Source organism: Passer montanus, unplaced genomic scaffold (assembly GCF_014805655.1).
Source record: "Passer montanus isolate IOZ18808 unplaced genomic scaffold, ASM1480565v1 scaffold6, whole genome shotgun sequence".
Lineage (NCBI taxonomy): Eukaryota > Metazoa > Chordata > Aves > Passeriformes > Passeridae > Passer > Passer montanus.
Window position 1 is genome coordinate 16750954 of NW_024371037.1, and position 16523 is coordinate 16767476.

A 16523-nucleotide genomic window follows, 5' to 3' on the forward strand; every position below is an offset into this window, starting at 1 on the left:
TCATGACAGCAGTGTATGTTTTTAGCTTTTGCTTCTATTCACATTATGAGTAGTGACTTATACTTACCAGCCTTCTTTGCAGATTGCTTGCTTAGATGTAATCATTTTACTTTGTTAAATTTCAATATTTTAAGTTAGAAAAAGAGTCACCTCTTGTATCAGAATAAAAACTTTAAAATTGTGAAAATTCTCCTCAAAACAAGGTTTGTTGTTAATTTGGCTTTTTGAGATCTGTTTTAACTTGGGAGGTTATACTTCATTATTTTCTGAGGAAACCAGGAACTTGGAAAAAGCAATTTAACATTGTCCTTCCCTTAGGACCCAATGCAAGCTATTTTGCAGCCATACTGAATTTAATTGTATCACTGAAATTATAGGTAATGGATGAATTTTCTTTCTCTAACCAGAAGCAGGGCATTTTGGAATGATAGTTACTTGAAGATATATTCATTTTTTCTTAGCAAAGAGAGAATTAAAATTATAAATAAATTGTTGTAAAAGGTAATGAGAAGCGGTCAGAGTTCACTGGCAATCCCTTTCCAGACACTGGCCTTGTTTGCTTTCCTGAAATGTGCATGATATGCTTCTGGAAGCCTTTAAAAACGTGCCCTTCCTGAAGCTTCTTGTGTAGAGTACACAGCAGCGGTATCCTCGCTCAAGTGTCCAGTTTGTACCTTAGAAGAAGAGCTAGAAAAATTCAACCCACTTTAAGAGTGAAATAGTAACTTATCCCTCTTATGCATTACTTAGATTGTGGGTTTTTCCCCCCTGCTTATTACCTCAAGTATATTTAAGGTAGTTCTGAAATTCATCAAATACACAGCAGAAATGCTTATTATATCAATAATAATGCAAGAAGGATCTTTCAGAATCTTGATTATTTTTCACTCTTCCTTGTATGTTCCACTTAAGGGATGCATTTTTATTATAGTTGCAGAAGGCTTGTAATACAAAAGAGTCAGTAACAGCTCCACAGAACTGAGTAGACACAGGGTAATACAGTCCTTTCAAGAAATTTTAATTTTTCTGTCCACCATCATTGGTTATATTATTTACTGCTCTCAAAAAATAAGTACAAGACCTTTCTTCATTAAAAAGAAAAACAAACAGAGAAATATCCTAAGTATAATATAATACTCACCTATCAGTCTTCAGATATGTGTTATTCCTGGAATACCTTTGCTTTTCCACTCAAATAGATGCTAAACTAATCTGTGTCAATAAATTAGTACAAAGTCACTTCGGACTGACATCTTAACATTAACTTAACATCTAAGAGTTTCCTGTGGCCAGCATTTGTGATTGCACTAGCTTTAGGAGCCAGGATTTATTTGTATTAGGATTCCTGAACTCTTTCAGCATCTCATCAAGACTGTTCCAGGTGGTCTTTCAAAATAGTACTTCAAGCATGCAGTTGTTCTCATGAATAAGCTCTGTGAATTTAACAATATAGGTTATTATCTGTATCTGTAACTTTTAACTCTCAAATTGAACTATCTCAAATTGTGGGTATACAGCTGGTGGAGTGAGAGGCATCTTTAAATGGCAATTCTTCCTGTGCCTTTTAAGCATCATGCTAGTACTGATCATGTCATACACTGGATGTATGTAACTAAAACTCCCCAGGGAAGTGTTGGAGTCACCATCCCTGGATGTGTTTTAGAACTGACTACATGTGACACTTAGTGCTGTCATTTAGTTGATATGCTGGTGTTTGGTGAAAGGTTGGACTCATCTTGGGTGTCTTGTGCAACTTGAATGAATCTGTGATTCTGCTAGGGGAGAGCCCCGTACACAATGTGACTCAGACGGTATCTGTCTGATAAGTTTTCATATATGCTGAAGCAGACACTTCCACTTTACTTCATAAACCAGCACTCCAGTAATAGTTGGTGAGGATGGGAGGAAGAATTATGAAGTGAGCATTGGTTATATGTTCATGGAAGTACATAAAAGAATCTTATTTTCAGAGTCTCAAAATTGGCATAGTAGTCAAGTGGAACATGTGTCTTGGACATAATAATTGTGTAGTCATCCAATGGGATTGATTCCTCCTGTCTTGTAATGGTTCTGTTAGCAAAGCTGGAATATGTTAAAAACTAACTTAATAAATGTTAGCTTAGTGCTTGTGAAGGGAACTACTTGCAGTGCTCAGATAATTAATTGCCATGGTATTAATAGAATGAAAAATTATATTTTGTAAATTCTTCTTTTAGTGAAAGCCACTGATAGATCTAGATTTTCTACTTTTTTTTTACAAGATTTTGCTGACTAGTTTTATTCTTATATTCAGACATAATTATTTGAATTCATTGGTTGAGAATTAAGACAGTACATGATGGGTTTTTTAAACCCAAAAAATCAAATAAGTCTCTTGCTTTGTTGATATCACCTGCCTTGCCTATATATCATCTGCGACTAACAGATCTGCGACTAAAGTCTAACACTTTCTTTCAGACAAAAAAGTGTGATAACTAGTACAGAAACAAACTGTATTCAGTTGCCTACAATATCTACAAATATATCAGCCCATTGTAATACATTTCACAAGCCAATGTCTGGACTTCTGCAAGTTACTTTTAAGTTTTGGGTCTCAGTTTGGCTTTTCCTGTTCAACCTAGTGGAAGAGAAAAAAATCTTGAGTGAAAGGGAGCAAGAGAAGCTGACAGACTAGTGTTTTGTCCTTAGACTTTGGAGGAATGTCTTTCAAAGAGATTACAGGGCCCATTTTTGTAATTATGCTTTCAATGATCAGGAATAAAGCGTTTGTTTTTTGGCTCCTGTTTTGTGTTTTGTGTTAGCTGTTATGAGACATAGCTTCCATGGGCCTTTGTGAATCTACCAATTTAAAAAAGCAGCTAAGTGGGATTGCTATGATACAGCACTGTACATATTAGCTTAAAAACCCAACTCTTCAGTAAACTCTATTTTTTTGCAAGAAAAATAGTGTTAGTTAAAAACTTCATTTAAATTTCAGTTGTACGTAAGCTATGCTACCTTAAAATTATGTAACACTGGTTATATTTCTGTAGAATAGGAGCTGGCAGACCTTTCTTTGAATCTTTCAGGGACGTAAAATCTTTCACCCCCCTTTTAGAATAAATTTTTGTGCTTCAGTTTTACAGAACAGTCTTTTTTTTTTTGTTCTGTGGACATGTGAATTAAACTTCACACATATATAGTGTGGTGTAGTGCTAATTGCACTTGGATATGGGTAGAAGCATAAAACCCAAAAAGGTTTGATTTACGGAACAGAATGACTTCCTGCACTTGACTTTGCTATCAGTCTCACTTCTGATAATTTGCTACTTCCCCACACTCCTGTGTTAGTGCACTTAGAAATTAGTAGATGGCTCCTGTCATCTGTTACTTACCAGCTTCTCTTTATTTGGTCTGCCTTGCTAAGGAATTCAGTCCTCTGACTGTTTCTATTTCAAAGGGAAGCTAACTAGCAACTTACTGCTTGTCCTACAAAATGGTATAGTTGCATGGCAATTTATACAGTTTCATACATATTTTGAGTATGTATGAAATGTATGATGTGTTATTTGATGATGAATTCTGATGTGTTATTTGACCTTATACTGTTTGTGTATTGACATGTTAAATTTGTGTTTTTTCCTTCACAAAACAGACACAATTGAAAAGGAGATAAGAAAAATCTTCAATATTCCAGGTGAAAAAGAGACCAGATTGTGGAACAAGTACATGAGTAATACTTTTGAACCTTTGAATAAACCAGACAGTACCATACAGGATGCTGGTTTATACCAGGGACAGGTACAGTGAAATATTATTTCTTGTCTAGAGTACATTTATCTTACAGCTACATTTTCATGAGCAACACCCAATAATTTTTGGGGTTTTTTTAAATGAAAATCACTTTCTAATTGATTATGTTATGGATAGAGGATTTTGTGAGCAAATTTCTTGAAATTAAAGTAGTCTTTGTGTGTGTTTTCAGGATTAAAGACTGAAAAGAGAGATGAAAGACAGAATTTAACTCTCCTGATGAATTAAAATTTTTAATATATGTCTAAATTTTAAATCTTATGTTTACCAAATTTTATTAAATTGCTGATATGAATTTGGTAAAATCTGAAGTAAATAATTATTCCTAGGATTTTGGATATGTTCCTATAATGAAACCCAAAATTTGAAGAACTTTTTAGGTACTCTAAAAGAATAATTCTACTACTCAGATTCCGCTGTCTAGATTTCATAAACAACATAAAAAAATGAAAATACTTTGATAAGAACAACAGAGACAGCGGTTTGTAAACCTACTTTAACATGAGACAATGTCATCACTTCAAAATCATCACTTTACAGAGGAATTCCTCACAAGATAACTTTTTTACCTTTCCAGATGAATATAAAGAACAAGCATTGAATGTTAAACTACAAAATATAAATGTAAACAGAATAACTTTTCAGATTACACGGATTCTTTAGTCTTCAAATAGAGTTGAATGTTTTTTCAACAGCTGTAGTTCATGCAGTCACACTACAAATGCGGATGGATGAAATTTGATGGCAGTAACTTTAGGCAAGATTATATTAAAGTATTTCCTTTTGTTTTGAAATATTTGACTATAACCGACTTACCAGCAGTATTTAGGCCGTGTTTCAGTTTTTTTAATGGCACGGAAAAATTGCTGCTTGAACTATTGTGTCCTGTAGCTTCATGCTTCATGCACTTAAACCCTCACACAGGTAATTTTAACAATGCAGAAGTCCTGCTGGAAGAGCCCACATCTCCCATAAAAGATTCACATCAAAGATGTAACTTGCAAATTATCTCTATCCCAGTGAAACATTAGCTATGAAGCAATCATGGTCTAATAAAGCCGTGACAAGATCTCTAGGTGACATCTGTACTTTGAGCAAAACAAATACTGTTGAAAACAGAGTTTAACTGTGGTTTCTGAAACTCTTAAATGTCGTGGTAAGCTATATGTATTTGGTCAGTTGCACTTGCTGACACACACATAGTTATTTTTCTTGCCGAGCTTCCTAATCTAATAAGTAATAGTTATTCTGACTATTTCAGTCTATCCTAATAGTAATAGTAGTGTATACGATTGAATAAAGTAATGCTTTGAATGTATCAGTTGATTTCTGAAGCATGCCTTTAGAGATTCCATTGAACTCCTCAGTCTAAATCTACTTTCTGTTTAGTAAGCTCTGAGTAAGTCAATGGCAGAATCAGTCTTTCAGCATCAATGACCAAGGATAACAGACTACACTGTTCTTGATAGAAAGCTGGTCATGATAGAAGGCTTGTTTTCAATCTCATGCTCAAGTGTGTTCAGACTGAAAGTGTGATTACATCTTCAAGTGGCTTATACATAAGGTTTTGAGCATTAGTACTTACCTGAATTTATGTCATGGTGTAGATGCATACAGGCACAGCATGGCAGTTAATTAGTGTCCTGAAACTTCAGTGTACAGTGGCAGAATTAGTTGCATTGGGAGTGGGGAGTTGGATTCAGTTTAAGCATTGGAGTCTAGTTGCTATTTCAAAGGATCCAGCTATCTCAGCTGTCAATCCAGAAGAAGGCATGAGCTGTTTGTAGGTCCTGTGTCATATCTGCCAGCATAGGGGAGCTATCTCAGATACCCAAAGGAGTTTCAAATGACACCTGATGCCTGTGTTTGGGACTGAGTGTTCTCTACTCCATTGCGTACCAATAACAAATTGAATGAAATTAATTTCATTAGCCAACTGTCCTGTTGAAAAAATAATATTAGATAAATGCTTTGGTAAAATATACAGGAATAACCATACATGCATGGTTTTAGAGCTATTGAGTCAGAAAATAGGGGTTTTTGGTTTTTTTTTCTTATCCCTCTGTATGAGGCAAAATTTCTTCAGGATCCCTTCCTTAACAGGGCTGTTGTATAGACATGTGATTCCTATAGATTCACAGGTGCTGCTTAAACATTGCAGGTCGTCTTCTGACCTCTAGGAGAGATAATGTCATCCATGGATTGTAGAGGAATAGAACTATTGACTTTCCCAAATTAAGATGATGGTTGAAAAAAGTAGAGAGGAAGGAGCAGTGTAGTGGATGGAATATGGAGTGTAATGGAATATTCTTGAATCTCAGTGAATAGTAACTTAAATATCAGTCTTTTCTTGATCACATGTCAGCAAATCCATTGAAAAGATGGGACAGAAAGCAATCTATTGATATTTTTATTTCAGTTTTCTTACTGTAATTTTTGTGTTAGGTCCTGGTGATAGAACAGAAGAATGAGGATGGAACATGGCCAAGAGGTCCTTCAACTCCTAAGTAAGTTATGAATTCCAGTCATGTGATTAGTTTGCATATTATTTTGCTTTATGAAAGAAAAGTTTTTAAAAGTGGTATTTTATCTTGAAAATCAGCCTTCAGATATTTAATTGAAAGGACACCTTAATGTATTTGCTGTAAGTGTCGTGCATTGTAGAACATAGCATAATAATAGTGAATTCCTACATAGACATTGCCTAACTTTGTTGAATTCAACCAATGATATACATTATCCTGCTTAAAAATGGGGGAAAATTCCATAGTAGAAAACTGTAAAACTCAATAATATTTCATTTAATTTCTGTTTCAAAGCAAAGGGTATCTGTTAGTTCAACAAAGATTTTATCAGTATTTTTCTTACATGTAAATATTTTTATGAACAGCCTGTTTCTTTTGTCTCCAGAGCATAATATTTACCTACAAAGTTTATTTGAATTGCTGCCTACATTACCATCATGTGGCTTTTATTCTTTGTTAGGCTGTCATCACTTAATGCAGAATGATGTTGGTTTCGTTTTCTATTTTTCCTATTGCTGCACAAAGTTTATTTGAATTGCAGCCTACATTACCACATGTGGCTTTTATTCTTTGTTGGGCTGTCATCACTTAATGCAGAATGATGTTGGTTTCGTTTTCTATTTTTCCTATTGCTGTTATGAACAGCACCTTGATAATGGCAAGTGAATAGAAAGACTTGTGTGTTTTTCTTCATTTAACTATTTTTGATGTTATTTCCAGTATCTAAATAATTTTCTCTTGATTTTGAAGAACAGTTGGAACCATTTAATTAATATGATGTCAGGCTTACAAATAGTTAAATGTGTTCCTTGCCTTTGTCGGCTGGTTCTTGAGCGTATCTTCCATTAAAAAGTTTTAAGTTCTTTTAAGTTTTCTTTATTCCTTTTGAAGTTATGTATGCATGTAGTTAAAAGTCACTATTCTGAAGCATTTTTATAGTATCATTGCTTATCATTTGAAGGACAGTGTTTCTTTATCTTTGGTGTTTTATCTTAAGCAGTTATATTTGGAAGACTATTTTCTATTAAGCTCTTTAATGAAGTCTGAGTTCAATTTAAGATTAGTATGAACAGTATAATCTTGCTTATCAAGATGTTGTAACACAAGGCTTTAAAGAATGTGGAGCAATAGAAAGAATGGGATGCTAAGAACTTGAAGTTTAATCTTTGACCTCAAAAAACATCTGAAAATGTTTTTTGAAATTTAAAGAAATTTAAATTCTTAGTCAAATTTTAGCTATATCTTTGAAAGGTTAAAAGAACTTACATGAGTCAGTGTCATGGATTATTTTGGAAGTTTTGGTTGGAAGATATTCTGGTGATGGTACCTGCTTTTCTTCTGCCAAACATCTTTTCCATGGAAAGCATTCAGGAGCAGTATATAAATTAAAGAATATCTCCTGAAAAATGTTTGATCTGGGGGCAAGTGAAATGCTAATTCACAATACTGGTGTCAGAGAAGGCTGTAAGTAAGCCAGCAAATGAGGATGAATAGTATTACTGTGAGGTTGGATGTGGTTTTTAGATCTAGCAGCTATCAGAAAGTTGGGAATTTGATACTCAAATACACTGTAATAATGGAAAGTTTGCAAAATTTTGTGAATTCAAATAGCAGCTATCAACAGGCCAGGACAGATAATAGGACAGGTTTTTACATCTGTTTAAAACTTCATGAACAGCCTAATAAATGTTTAAAGGGATAGAAATATTAAACTCACTTTGGAGTTTTCTGTATGAGGTCCATTAGGAGTATTAGTTTGTCAACAGAAATAGCATATATCCACATACCTTTCTATAGCCCTGTCATTGGTCACACACTGGCTCAGTGCTGAAATTACCTCTTTGTAGTGCTTCTTTTTGAAGAGTACAAGTTGTAAACAAATTCTGATGTCAAGGTATAAAAGGCCATATTTAGAAATATCAAAATATGGGATATTGGAAAGCATGAAGGATGATAAAGCTTAAAAAGGCAGGATCATTTCAGAACATGAGCTAAGCTTTTCCACAGATTCACTGAATAGGTGATGTTGGAAGGCATCTCTGCAGATTCTCTGGTCCCACCCACTTGCTCAAGGACAGGTCATCTAGTGCAGGTTGCTTGGGACTTTGTCCAGATAGGGTCTGAGCATGTCCAAGGATGGAGGCTCTGCTGCCTTCCTGGAAAACTTGTTCCACTGTTTGGCAACTCCTATTTTGAAAGAAACTCCTTATATTTACAAAGAATTGCCAATGCTTCAGTTTTATACCTATTGCCTCTTCTCCTTTCAGTGGACATGACTGAGAAGGGTCTTCCTCCATCTTCTTCATTCCCTCCCACTGGTTATTTATACATGTTGATAAAATTGTTTTGGAATCTTCTCTTCTCCAGGCTGAATGGTCCCAGGTTTCAGGCTTTCCATAGAGGTCAGATGCTGCAATCCTTGATCACCTTTGTGGTGTCTCACTTGACTTGGTCCAGGATATCTGGGTCTCTCTGGTATTGGGGAGCCCAGCACTCCAGGTGTCTCTAGCCACTTCTTAGTGGAGGAGAAGGATCACCTCCCTTGACCTGCTGACAGTGTTTTTCCCACTGGGCCAAGCTGGTTGTCCACGCTGCTGGCTCATGTCCAGCTTTTTGTCCAGCAGGACCCCAGGTGGTTCCCTGCCAAGCTGCTTTCCATTTGTCACCTGCCCACACACCCACTTCTTCTTCTCAGTGTATTGGTTCCTGGCATTGTTCCTCCCCAGGTACAGGCCTGTATATTTGCCTTGACTGGACTTCAGGAGGTTCATGTTTGCTCACTTTTCCAGCCTTTTGAGGTCTGTCAGAATGACAGCAGAATCTTTATTGTGATGATTGAAAATGAGAAACAGTAAGATGGAAAGACATTCTGCACATTTTCCCTGCCTCTTTCTCGCAGAAACATAACAGCAATTTTTATATTGCTTCTTTTGGCAATTTTTCTGTATTCCTCCTACTACAGATGAAGATTGCTGTCAGTTTTTCATGAATATGTTAAATGTGTAAGCATATTTTCTTCTGCAAGAAAAGAACATACTTTGAAAGTGGCTGGGTTGGGACCTCAGTTCAGTAAAGGAAGGAACATTTTTGAAACAGGTGATTCTGTTTTTCTTGAGAGTATAATGAATTTGTACAAGAAAAAAAGATTGATTATCATCATAATTGTCTCTTCTTCTGAAATTAGAAAAGAGTGATTTTGAGATCCTTTTCTTGTAGGTGCAGAGACCATGCTATACAACTTAAGTTCTGCACTGTGTTCAAGCTTGCCGTGTTTGCATTTGTTTTATGTGTACTGCTTTTCTAACTTCAGAATTTTGGAAATAATTGCAACATCCACTGTAAAAACCCTGTATGATTTAATGATATTTGCTGTTCTGTCACATTTTGATGCTGTTTAAAATGTTTGTGAGTCTTGGGGTTTTATTTATCTGAAAGTATCAGAATGTGATATACATTCTTCAAATATTCACAGAGTTAGTCAGATTTAGGAATAGCTGGACTTTTGCTTTCCGAGAGATTGTTTATATCAGCTGCTGGGATGTTTTTTGCCCTGGGAGGTTGACTTCTATGAAACTTTCTGTTTATTCTGGAATGTCTTAAACGTCACCTGGTCCCAAGAGAGGTATTACTTAGCAGTAGTGATCATTTTTGGAGAAAATTTTGTTATACTAACATGTTTGTGAGTAGCTGTCTCCTCAGCGTCAAGTGTCATACACATGACAAATTTATGCAAACATACAGATCCCAGTTGTCTTTGTAGCTTAGTTCCTGCTGATCTCAGTATTTAATGAAGATTTTAGATCTCTCTGTAGACTTCTTTTTTTAATCTGTGTTCTTATATGGGAAATTATTCCACATGCAGAAAAAAACAGCTAATCCTGCTTGAATGGTTTATTATTGTCAAGATGCTGTTTTAAACTAAAAAATAAATATAAATTTTAAAAATCTAAAATTGTAGTTCAAGTTACTTGAAGAACTGTACTACAAAATGAAGTTACTTATGTTCAGGAAAAACTGTACATCATTTAAAACCTTTCAGCCAATATGTGATTTTAAAACTTGAGGAAAAGCAAGGAACTCAAGTTTTGACATTCCATGGGTTACTGACTGAATAGCCAGGACAGGGTTTCTGTTAAGTTGTTACCTGTTTATATGCAAATATAAAAGCAAGTTAGGGAAGCATGCAAAAAAGCTATAAATTACTAGGTTATTTCCTTCTAATCTTACAGTGTTGTAGATGGGTTTTTCTCAAAAACTTAAAAACAAGTTTTAAATCTACTGATCCAATCTATTCCTTAAAAGTGCTTTCTATGTAGTAAAAATGTAAGAATTTTTAATTACCTGTCAATCTATATCTGTGTGTGTGTTTTAAAGTAATGGATTTCATTCTGATACTTATTTTATTTAGATATCACTGTGGAATAAGTCATCCTAATATAATAGCTGGCTACTTAGTATAATTTACTGGCGGCCTGCTGTTCACTTTAAAACAATTCTCATATGTGAAAGGGAGTATATTGTTGGTAGTTGGGGCATTTTTTGACCTACAGAAAGGTGGGACTGCACACATTCATAGCTTAGTTCTTTTTCTCCTTGTAATAATGAACATTTTCTTACAATTTTTTTCAGATTTTTTTCTGGTTCAAACTATAGGCCTTTTTATCTTGGAAAAGCATTAAAAACCCTTTCTCAATTCTTTTCTTTTACTGGTTTGGACCCCATAATGTTTGTTAAGAGGAGGGAACAGGAGGATAAAATATGTTTAGAAGTCCTTTTTAAAGTAATGTAATGCCCATTTATCCAAGTTTTTAAGGAAAATATGTCCATGACTCTTCAAAGGAAAAAGTGTGTTTGGTTTTTTTCCCTGAGCAGTTGTTATGCAGACAGATGTGCCTTTCTACTGACTTTTCTGTAAGAAAGAATTGTGAGTTATAGAGCTAACTGGTGACTTACTGTGATGTCTTAAATAGTATGAGCAAGAGCTCTCAGCTTGTTTGTCAGCCAAGAGCTGGACTGCCATTTGCTGATAAATAATATTTGAGATAACCATGTGTCTGAGCTCCTGAGGGTAAACACCAAACACTGGTGATGTTCGACAGATATTTTCAAGTTAGTTTAACAAACATGTTCATTAATACAAATTAATGAAGGTTTGAAAAACTCTTAACAAATGTATGTCCTCAACATTAATTTTTTTGATGGATGAATGTTAAAGTATCAACCTTTTTTACTGCAAATGCCCCAGAATGTGATTAGCTAAATTAGTTAGGGTTTGTAAGAATAGAATGGTTTAACTAAAGCTTGCTATAAAATTGTATGCCAGTCCAATCAGAGCTACAGCTTTAAGGAGCAGAGTCCTTGGTAATGGAAGGACCTCTTGAGAAAGTATCACCTAGTTCCCCTACTCAAAGCATAGGAAGCTGTAGCAGGTTGCCTAGGACCATATCCAGGCATATTCCCTGTTCAGATGGAATTTTATTTATTTTGTTTTATGCCCATAGACTTTTGTCCTTTCAGTGAGAAGGTTCTTGCTTCATCTTCTTCGTTCCCTCCCATTAGGTATTTATACAAGTGGTAAGATCGTTCTGGAGCCTTCTCTTCTTCAGGCTAAATGGTCTCGGCTCCCTCAGCCTCTTCACATAGGTCAAATGCTGGACCTTTGTGGTGTCTCACGAGTCTTGCTCCAGAATATCCCTATCTTTGTGGTACTAGGGAGCCCAGAAGTGAACCCAGCACTCCAGGTGTCTGTAGCCAGTTCTTAGTGGAGGAGAAGGATTGCTTCCCTTGACCTGCTGACAGTGCTTTTCCCCGTGTAGCGCACTGGGCTAAGGTGGTTGGCCCAAGGACACACTGCTGGTTCATGTCCAGCTTGTTGTCCAGCAGAACGCCAGGTGGTTCCCTGCCAAGCTGCTTTCCATTTGTCACCTGCCCCTCCAGGGGTAGGATTGAATGCTTTTCAGTCCATCTGACCGTACACTTACGTAACCCATGTTTCATCCGCTTGTCTGTGAGAATGTTGCAGGAGACACTGTCAAAAAACTTAAGGAAGTTGAGATAAACCACAGCCATTGCTTCCCCCCTCATCTGCCAAGATAGCCTCCTATGAAGAGATTACTATCAGGCTGGTTAAGCAAGATACCTACTACTGCTTTTGCTGAGACATTTTATCTTCACATCCACCTTGGATCAGAAGCTCCTTGTTCATCCAGTCAGGCTTCCTGCTGCCTTTGCTTAATTTTTTACTTCTCTGGATGGACCATTAATGAGCGTAGGAACTTAATGATCTTAGGCGTAAATGATTCTGTGAATATCATCCAGCTCTAATGGAGGCCCCTCTTCTCTGTAGGGCTGTATCCCATGGCACTTGTCCCGCGTAGGAACTTAATGATCTTAGGGGTCTTTTCTAGCGTAAATGATTCTGTGAATATCATCCACCTCTAATGGAGGCCCCTCTTCTCTGTAGGGCTGTATCCCATGGCACTTGTCCAAACAGATCCCTATAAAGGCTAAAGCCTGCTCTGCAGTAATCCAGGGCTGTGCTCCTGTTTTCTGCCATGCTCTCCCTCAGGATCTCAAATGTCACCATCTTAAGGTCATTTTGGCCAAGGCCCCAGCCTTTGCATTCCCAACTAGTTCTTCCTCCTTGGTTTTAAGTATCAAATACAGTTGAGAAGCTTTTCTTATTTACCTCCTCAGTCGCCTGGATCAGATAGTTGTCCTCACTGCATCCCAGAAACTTCCTGCATTTTTTTTGTGCCCTGCTAAGCAGGCCCCCTGTAAGGACTAGGGCCTGTGAATGGCTTATCCAGAAAAGTCTTATCTGCCTTCCTTTATCCTGATCCAGTCTGAATGCCCCCAGAGGAAAAAAGACTCTGCTAGCTGCAGTTGTTTTTGCTGCTGTCCATATTTATCTCCTTGTTGTTGGTGCCTAGGCGAGTTCTAGTGCAGTTTAACCATAGTGTTAATGTAGTATGTGGGCAAGTGAGTATCTAATGTGAGTTATCATTTATTTTGGCATACTACGGTAAAGTGGATTTTATTAACCTATTTTCTGCTGTTAAAATGCTAAATTATAATAAATAATTTTTTGGGGGTTGTTTGTTACATCATTGAAAAGTTACTTTTCAAAATTACCTGTTAGTTTCTGCTGCTTTTGTAGCTATGTTGAGAATTTAGTTACTCTTCTCCTGCATTTGAGAAGCAAGCCATTTACTGGTTTAGTAGACCTTAACTGGCTTCCTCTGTTTTCTTTTAGTTTTTATATACAGCAGTTATACATTGAGTTTTAAAACTGAAAAACTATATTGCATTTGAATTTGTTTTGAGAAGTTCAATTTCAATTCAAAATTATTCAAAACAAATAGCTTCTTAAATAAATACATGTATGAATGTCATAATTTAACTACTGTTCTGGATTTAAATGGGATTAAACTGACTTCATTTTGGTATCTTTTGTGGACAGTCTGTATTTTACTTCTTTGAAGACAATATGCAAAGAGAAGGATTTAGATTGATAAAGGAAATTACAGGAAAGCTTTGTGAACATTGATCAGAATACTTGAAAAATTAACTAGCAAGTTCTTTATATGGTGATACATAGAATGATTTAGGTTGGAAGGGACCTTAAGAGCTGATCTAATTTCTTCTCCCTGCCATGGGCAGGGGCACCTTCAGCTGGACCAAGTTGCACAGAGCCCCATCCAACCTGACCTCAAACACTTACAGGGATGAACCATGCAGTTTCTCTTGTGTAGCCTGTTCCAGTGCCCTACCACCCTCTCCGACAAGAATTTCTTCCTAATGTCTAATCCAAACCTACTCTCTTTCAGTTTAAAGTCACTCCCCCTTAGTCCAATGACCACATGCCCTTGTAAAAAGTCTCTCTCCAGCTTTCGTAGCCCACTTTACTGCTCTGAAGTTTCCCCAGAGCCTTCTCTTCTTGGCCAACCCAGGCTGAATAGCCCCAACTCTCTCAATCTGTCCTCATTAGAGAAGTGCTCCAGACCTCTGATCATCTTGTGGCCCTGCCCTGGACTCACTTCAACAAGTTTTTGTCGTTATGCTGGTGGTCCCAGAGATAAACACCACCCTCCATGGGGTGTCACAAGAGCAAAGCAGAGGGGGAGAGTCACCTCCCTCGCCCTGCTGGCCCCACTGCTTTTGCTGTAGCCCAGGATATAGTTGGCTTTCTGTGCTGTGAGCTCACATTGCTGGGTTATGTTGGGCTTCTCATCGGCCAGCACACACAGTTCTTTCTTTTCAGGGCTGCTCTGGATTAATTCTTTGTGCGGCCTGTACTTCTGGTTGGGATTGCCCTGACTCAAGTGCAGGACCTTGCATTTGTCATTGTCAAACTCATGAAATTTCCATCAGCACATCTCTCAAGCCAGGTCCCTGTGGATGGCATCCATTCCCTCCAGCATGCCAACCACACAACACAGCTTGGTGTCAACAGCAAACTTGTTGAGCGTGCACTAATCCCTCTGTCCATGTCACTGCTAAGGAGCACTGGTCCCAGTACTGATTTGTGAGGAGCACAAACCACTGGTTTCCACTCGGACGCTGAGTCATTGACCTCAACTTCTTGAGTGCAACCATCCAGCTAGTTCCTTATGCATCAAGTGGTCCATCTGTCAAAGCTATGTCTCTCCACCTTAGAGGAGTGTCTAATGCTTTGCAGAAGTCCAGACTGGTGATGTCAATCTTCCCTCATCCACCTGTTTATTTGGTTTTAGAAGGCAAGCAAATTTGTGTGACAATATTTGCCCTTAGTTGACAGCATGTTGGCTGTCACCATCACCTCCTCGTTCTTCCGGTTCTTCTACAGCAGACCCACACTATAATCTTGTCTGTGTCCCTGCCCACCCTTTATTCCTTACATGTAAGGGATCATGTATCCCTGAGAGGAGCTCCCAAGAGTTTCCTCTGCCTGTCCTTCTTAAAGACTCTATATCTTTTCATGCCAACACTCCAGGATAGTAGCCATCCCACCATTTACTTGCCAGTGATGGTAATAGTCATATGCAATCTCCACAGGCATATGCACATCTCCAGCTCCTCTTGTGTTTTGCCCATTCGTGTGCATTTGCATGGAGGCATTTTGGGTGGGACCCTCAATAAAGCTGAGGTGCTGCCTGCAGTGGCTGGAATTCTTTTGTGCTTCAGGTTCATTACTCCTGACCTCTGAACCCTTTCCAGGCTCTGGGCAGCAACTCTTGCTAGCTCTGGCATCAAATTGGTGTGAGTGGTGTGGATTGAGGTTCCCCTTCCCTGGCACCTTTTCTTTTGGAAAAGGTTTATTGACAGAAAGTTGAAAATAAATGCAAAAATATACTTGGGGAAATTCCTAGTGTAAAAATGTTTATTTCCTTATGGAGTTTAGTTATTGAAAGGTGCTTAAAAAGTCCTGAGCATGCAGTAGTTCTTCTCTTAATATAGCAATGTGTACTGCAAAGCTTTTCAATGACAGCCAGAACTGCAATTCAGTTGGAGTTATATAGGGCCCACAAAATCAGGGAGTTACATGAACTCCTTTGAGTATGCTGTCTTTTCCTTGTGCACCTGTAAGATTTGCTCGAGAAAAATACACTGCAAGATAGTTGTAAATATTGTATTTATTATATTCAGAAGTCTTTGTGATGAAAATAATCAGTATTCTTGTATTTCAAAGTAGTCCTAAACCATGGGGATAAGTAATAATGCTTCTATTTTTGGCAGAAAAATGTTTTTAAAAATCCGGTGTTGTACATAATATCTTGAAATTTTCTAACAATATTACTGAGAGAGTTTTAACTACATGGTTCTATGCTGCTGTTAAATTAACATGAACTATTTATCTTGATCATTTTCATATCTCAACATCCATTTAGTTTGAAATGAAAAATTAATAAAATTCCCACATTAGAAACTTCACATTTTAAGTTTTAGAGCATCAGAATATCTGTAGTTGTACTATGAGCTGAAAACATTTTTTTTTAGCACAGTGACTAGTGCTTTCTTTTGGGTTTTAGTAGCTCTGTTTCTTCGAGTTATGGAAGTTTTAAGTACTGTGAAAGATTTCAAGTTTTAAAAGGCAGATTCTGAGGGCTGCATGTCCTGGGTATTTTTAGAGCTTTGCCCACTTTTAAAAAAGTATTTCTTTTCCATGCTTGTTTATCTGCTTCATTTGTTACCTTTCTTTCACAGTTTTTAATATCTCAGCATTTT

At 37.1% G+C, this 16523-nt stretch overlaps 1 protein-coding gene across 5 annotated transcripts in view; it reads left to right on the forward strand.

Moving 5' to 3' along the window:
• The window catches only part of USP15 (ubiquitin specific peptidase 15), a 60983-nt gene that overhangs the window by 17897 nt on the left and 26563 nt on the right, over positions 1–16523 (forward strand). For 4 of the 5 annotated variants that reach the window (XR_005629545.1, XM_039726665.1, XM_039726666.1 and 1 more), the window contains 2 exons: positions 3635–3780; positions 6238–6299. Coding sequence is in view for 4 of the 5 variants with exons in the window: in XM_039726665.1 (XP_039582599.1) it covers positions 3635–3780; positions 6238–6299 (208 nt within the window). In the remaining variant the exon portion in view is untranslated. Of the gene's footprint in view, positions 1–3634; positions 3781–6237; positions 6300–8941; positions 9084–16523 lie in introns of those variants that run through there. The other variant, XM_039726668.1, reaches the window with a different exon arrangement.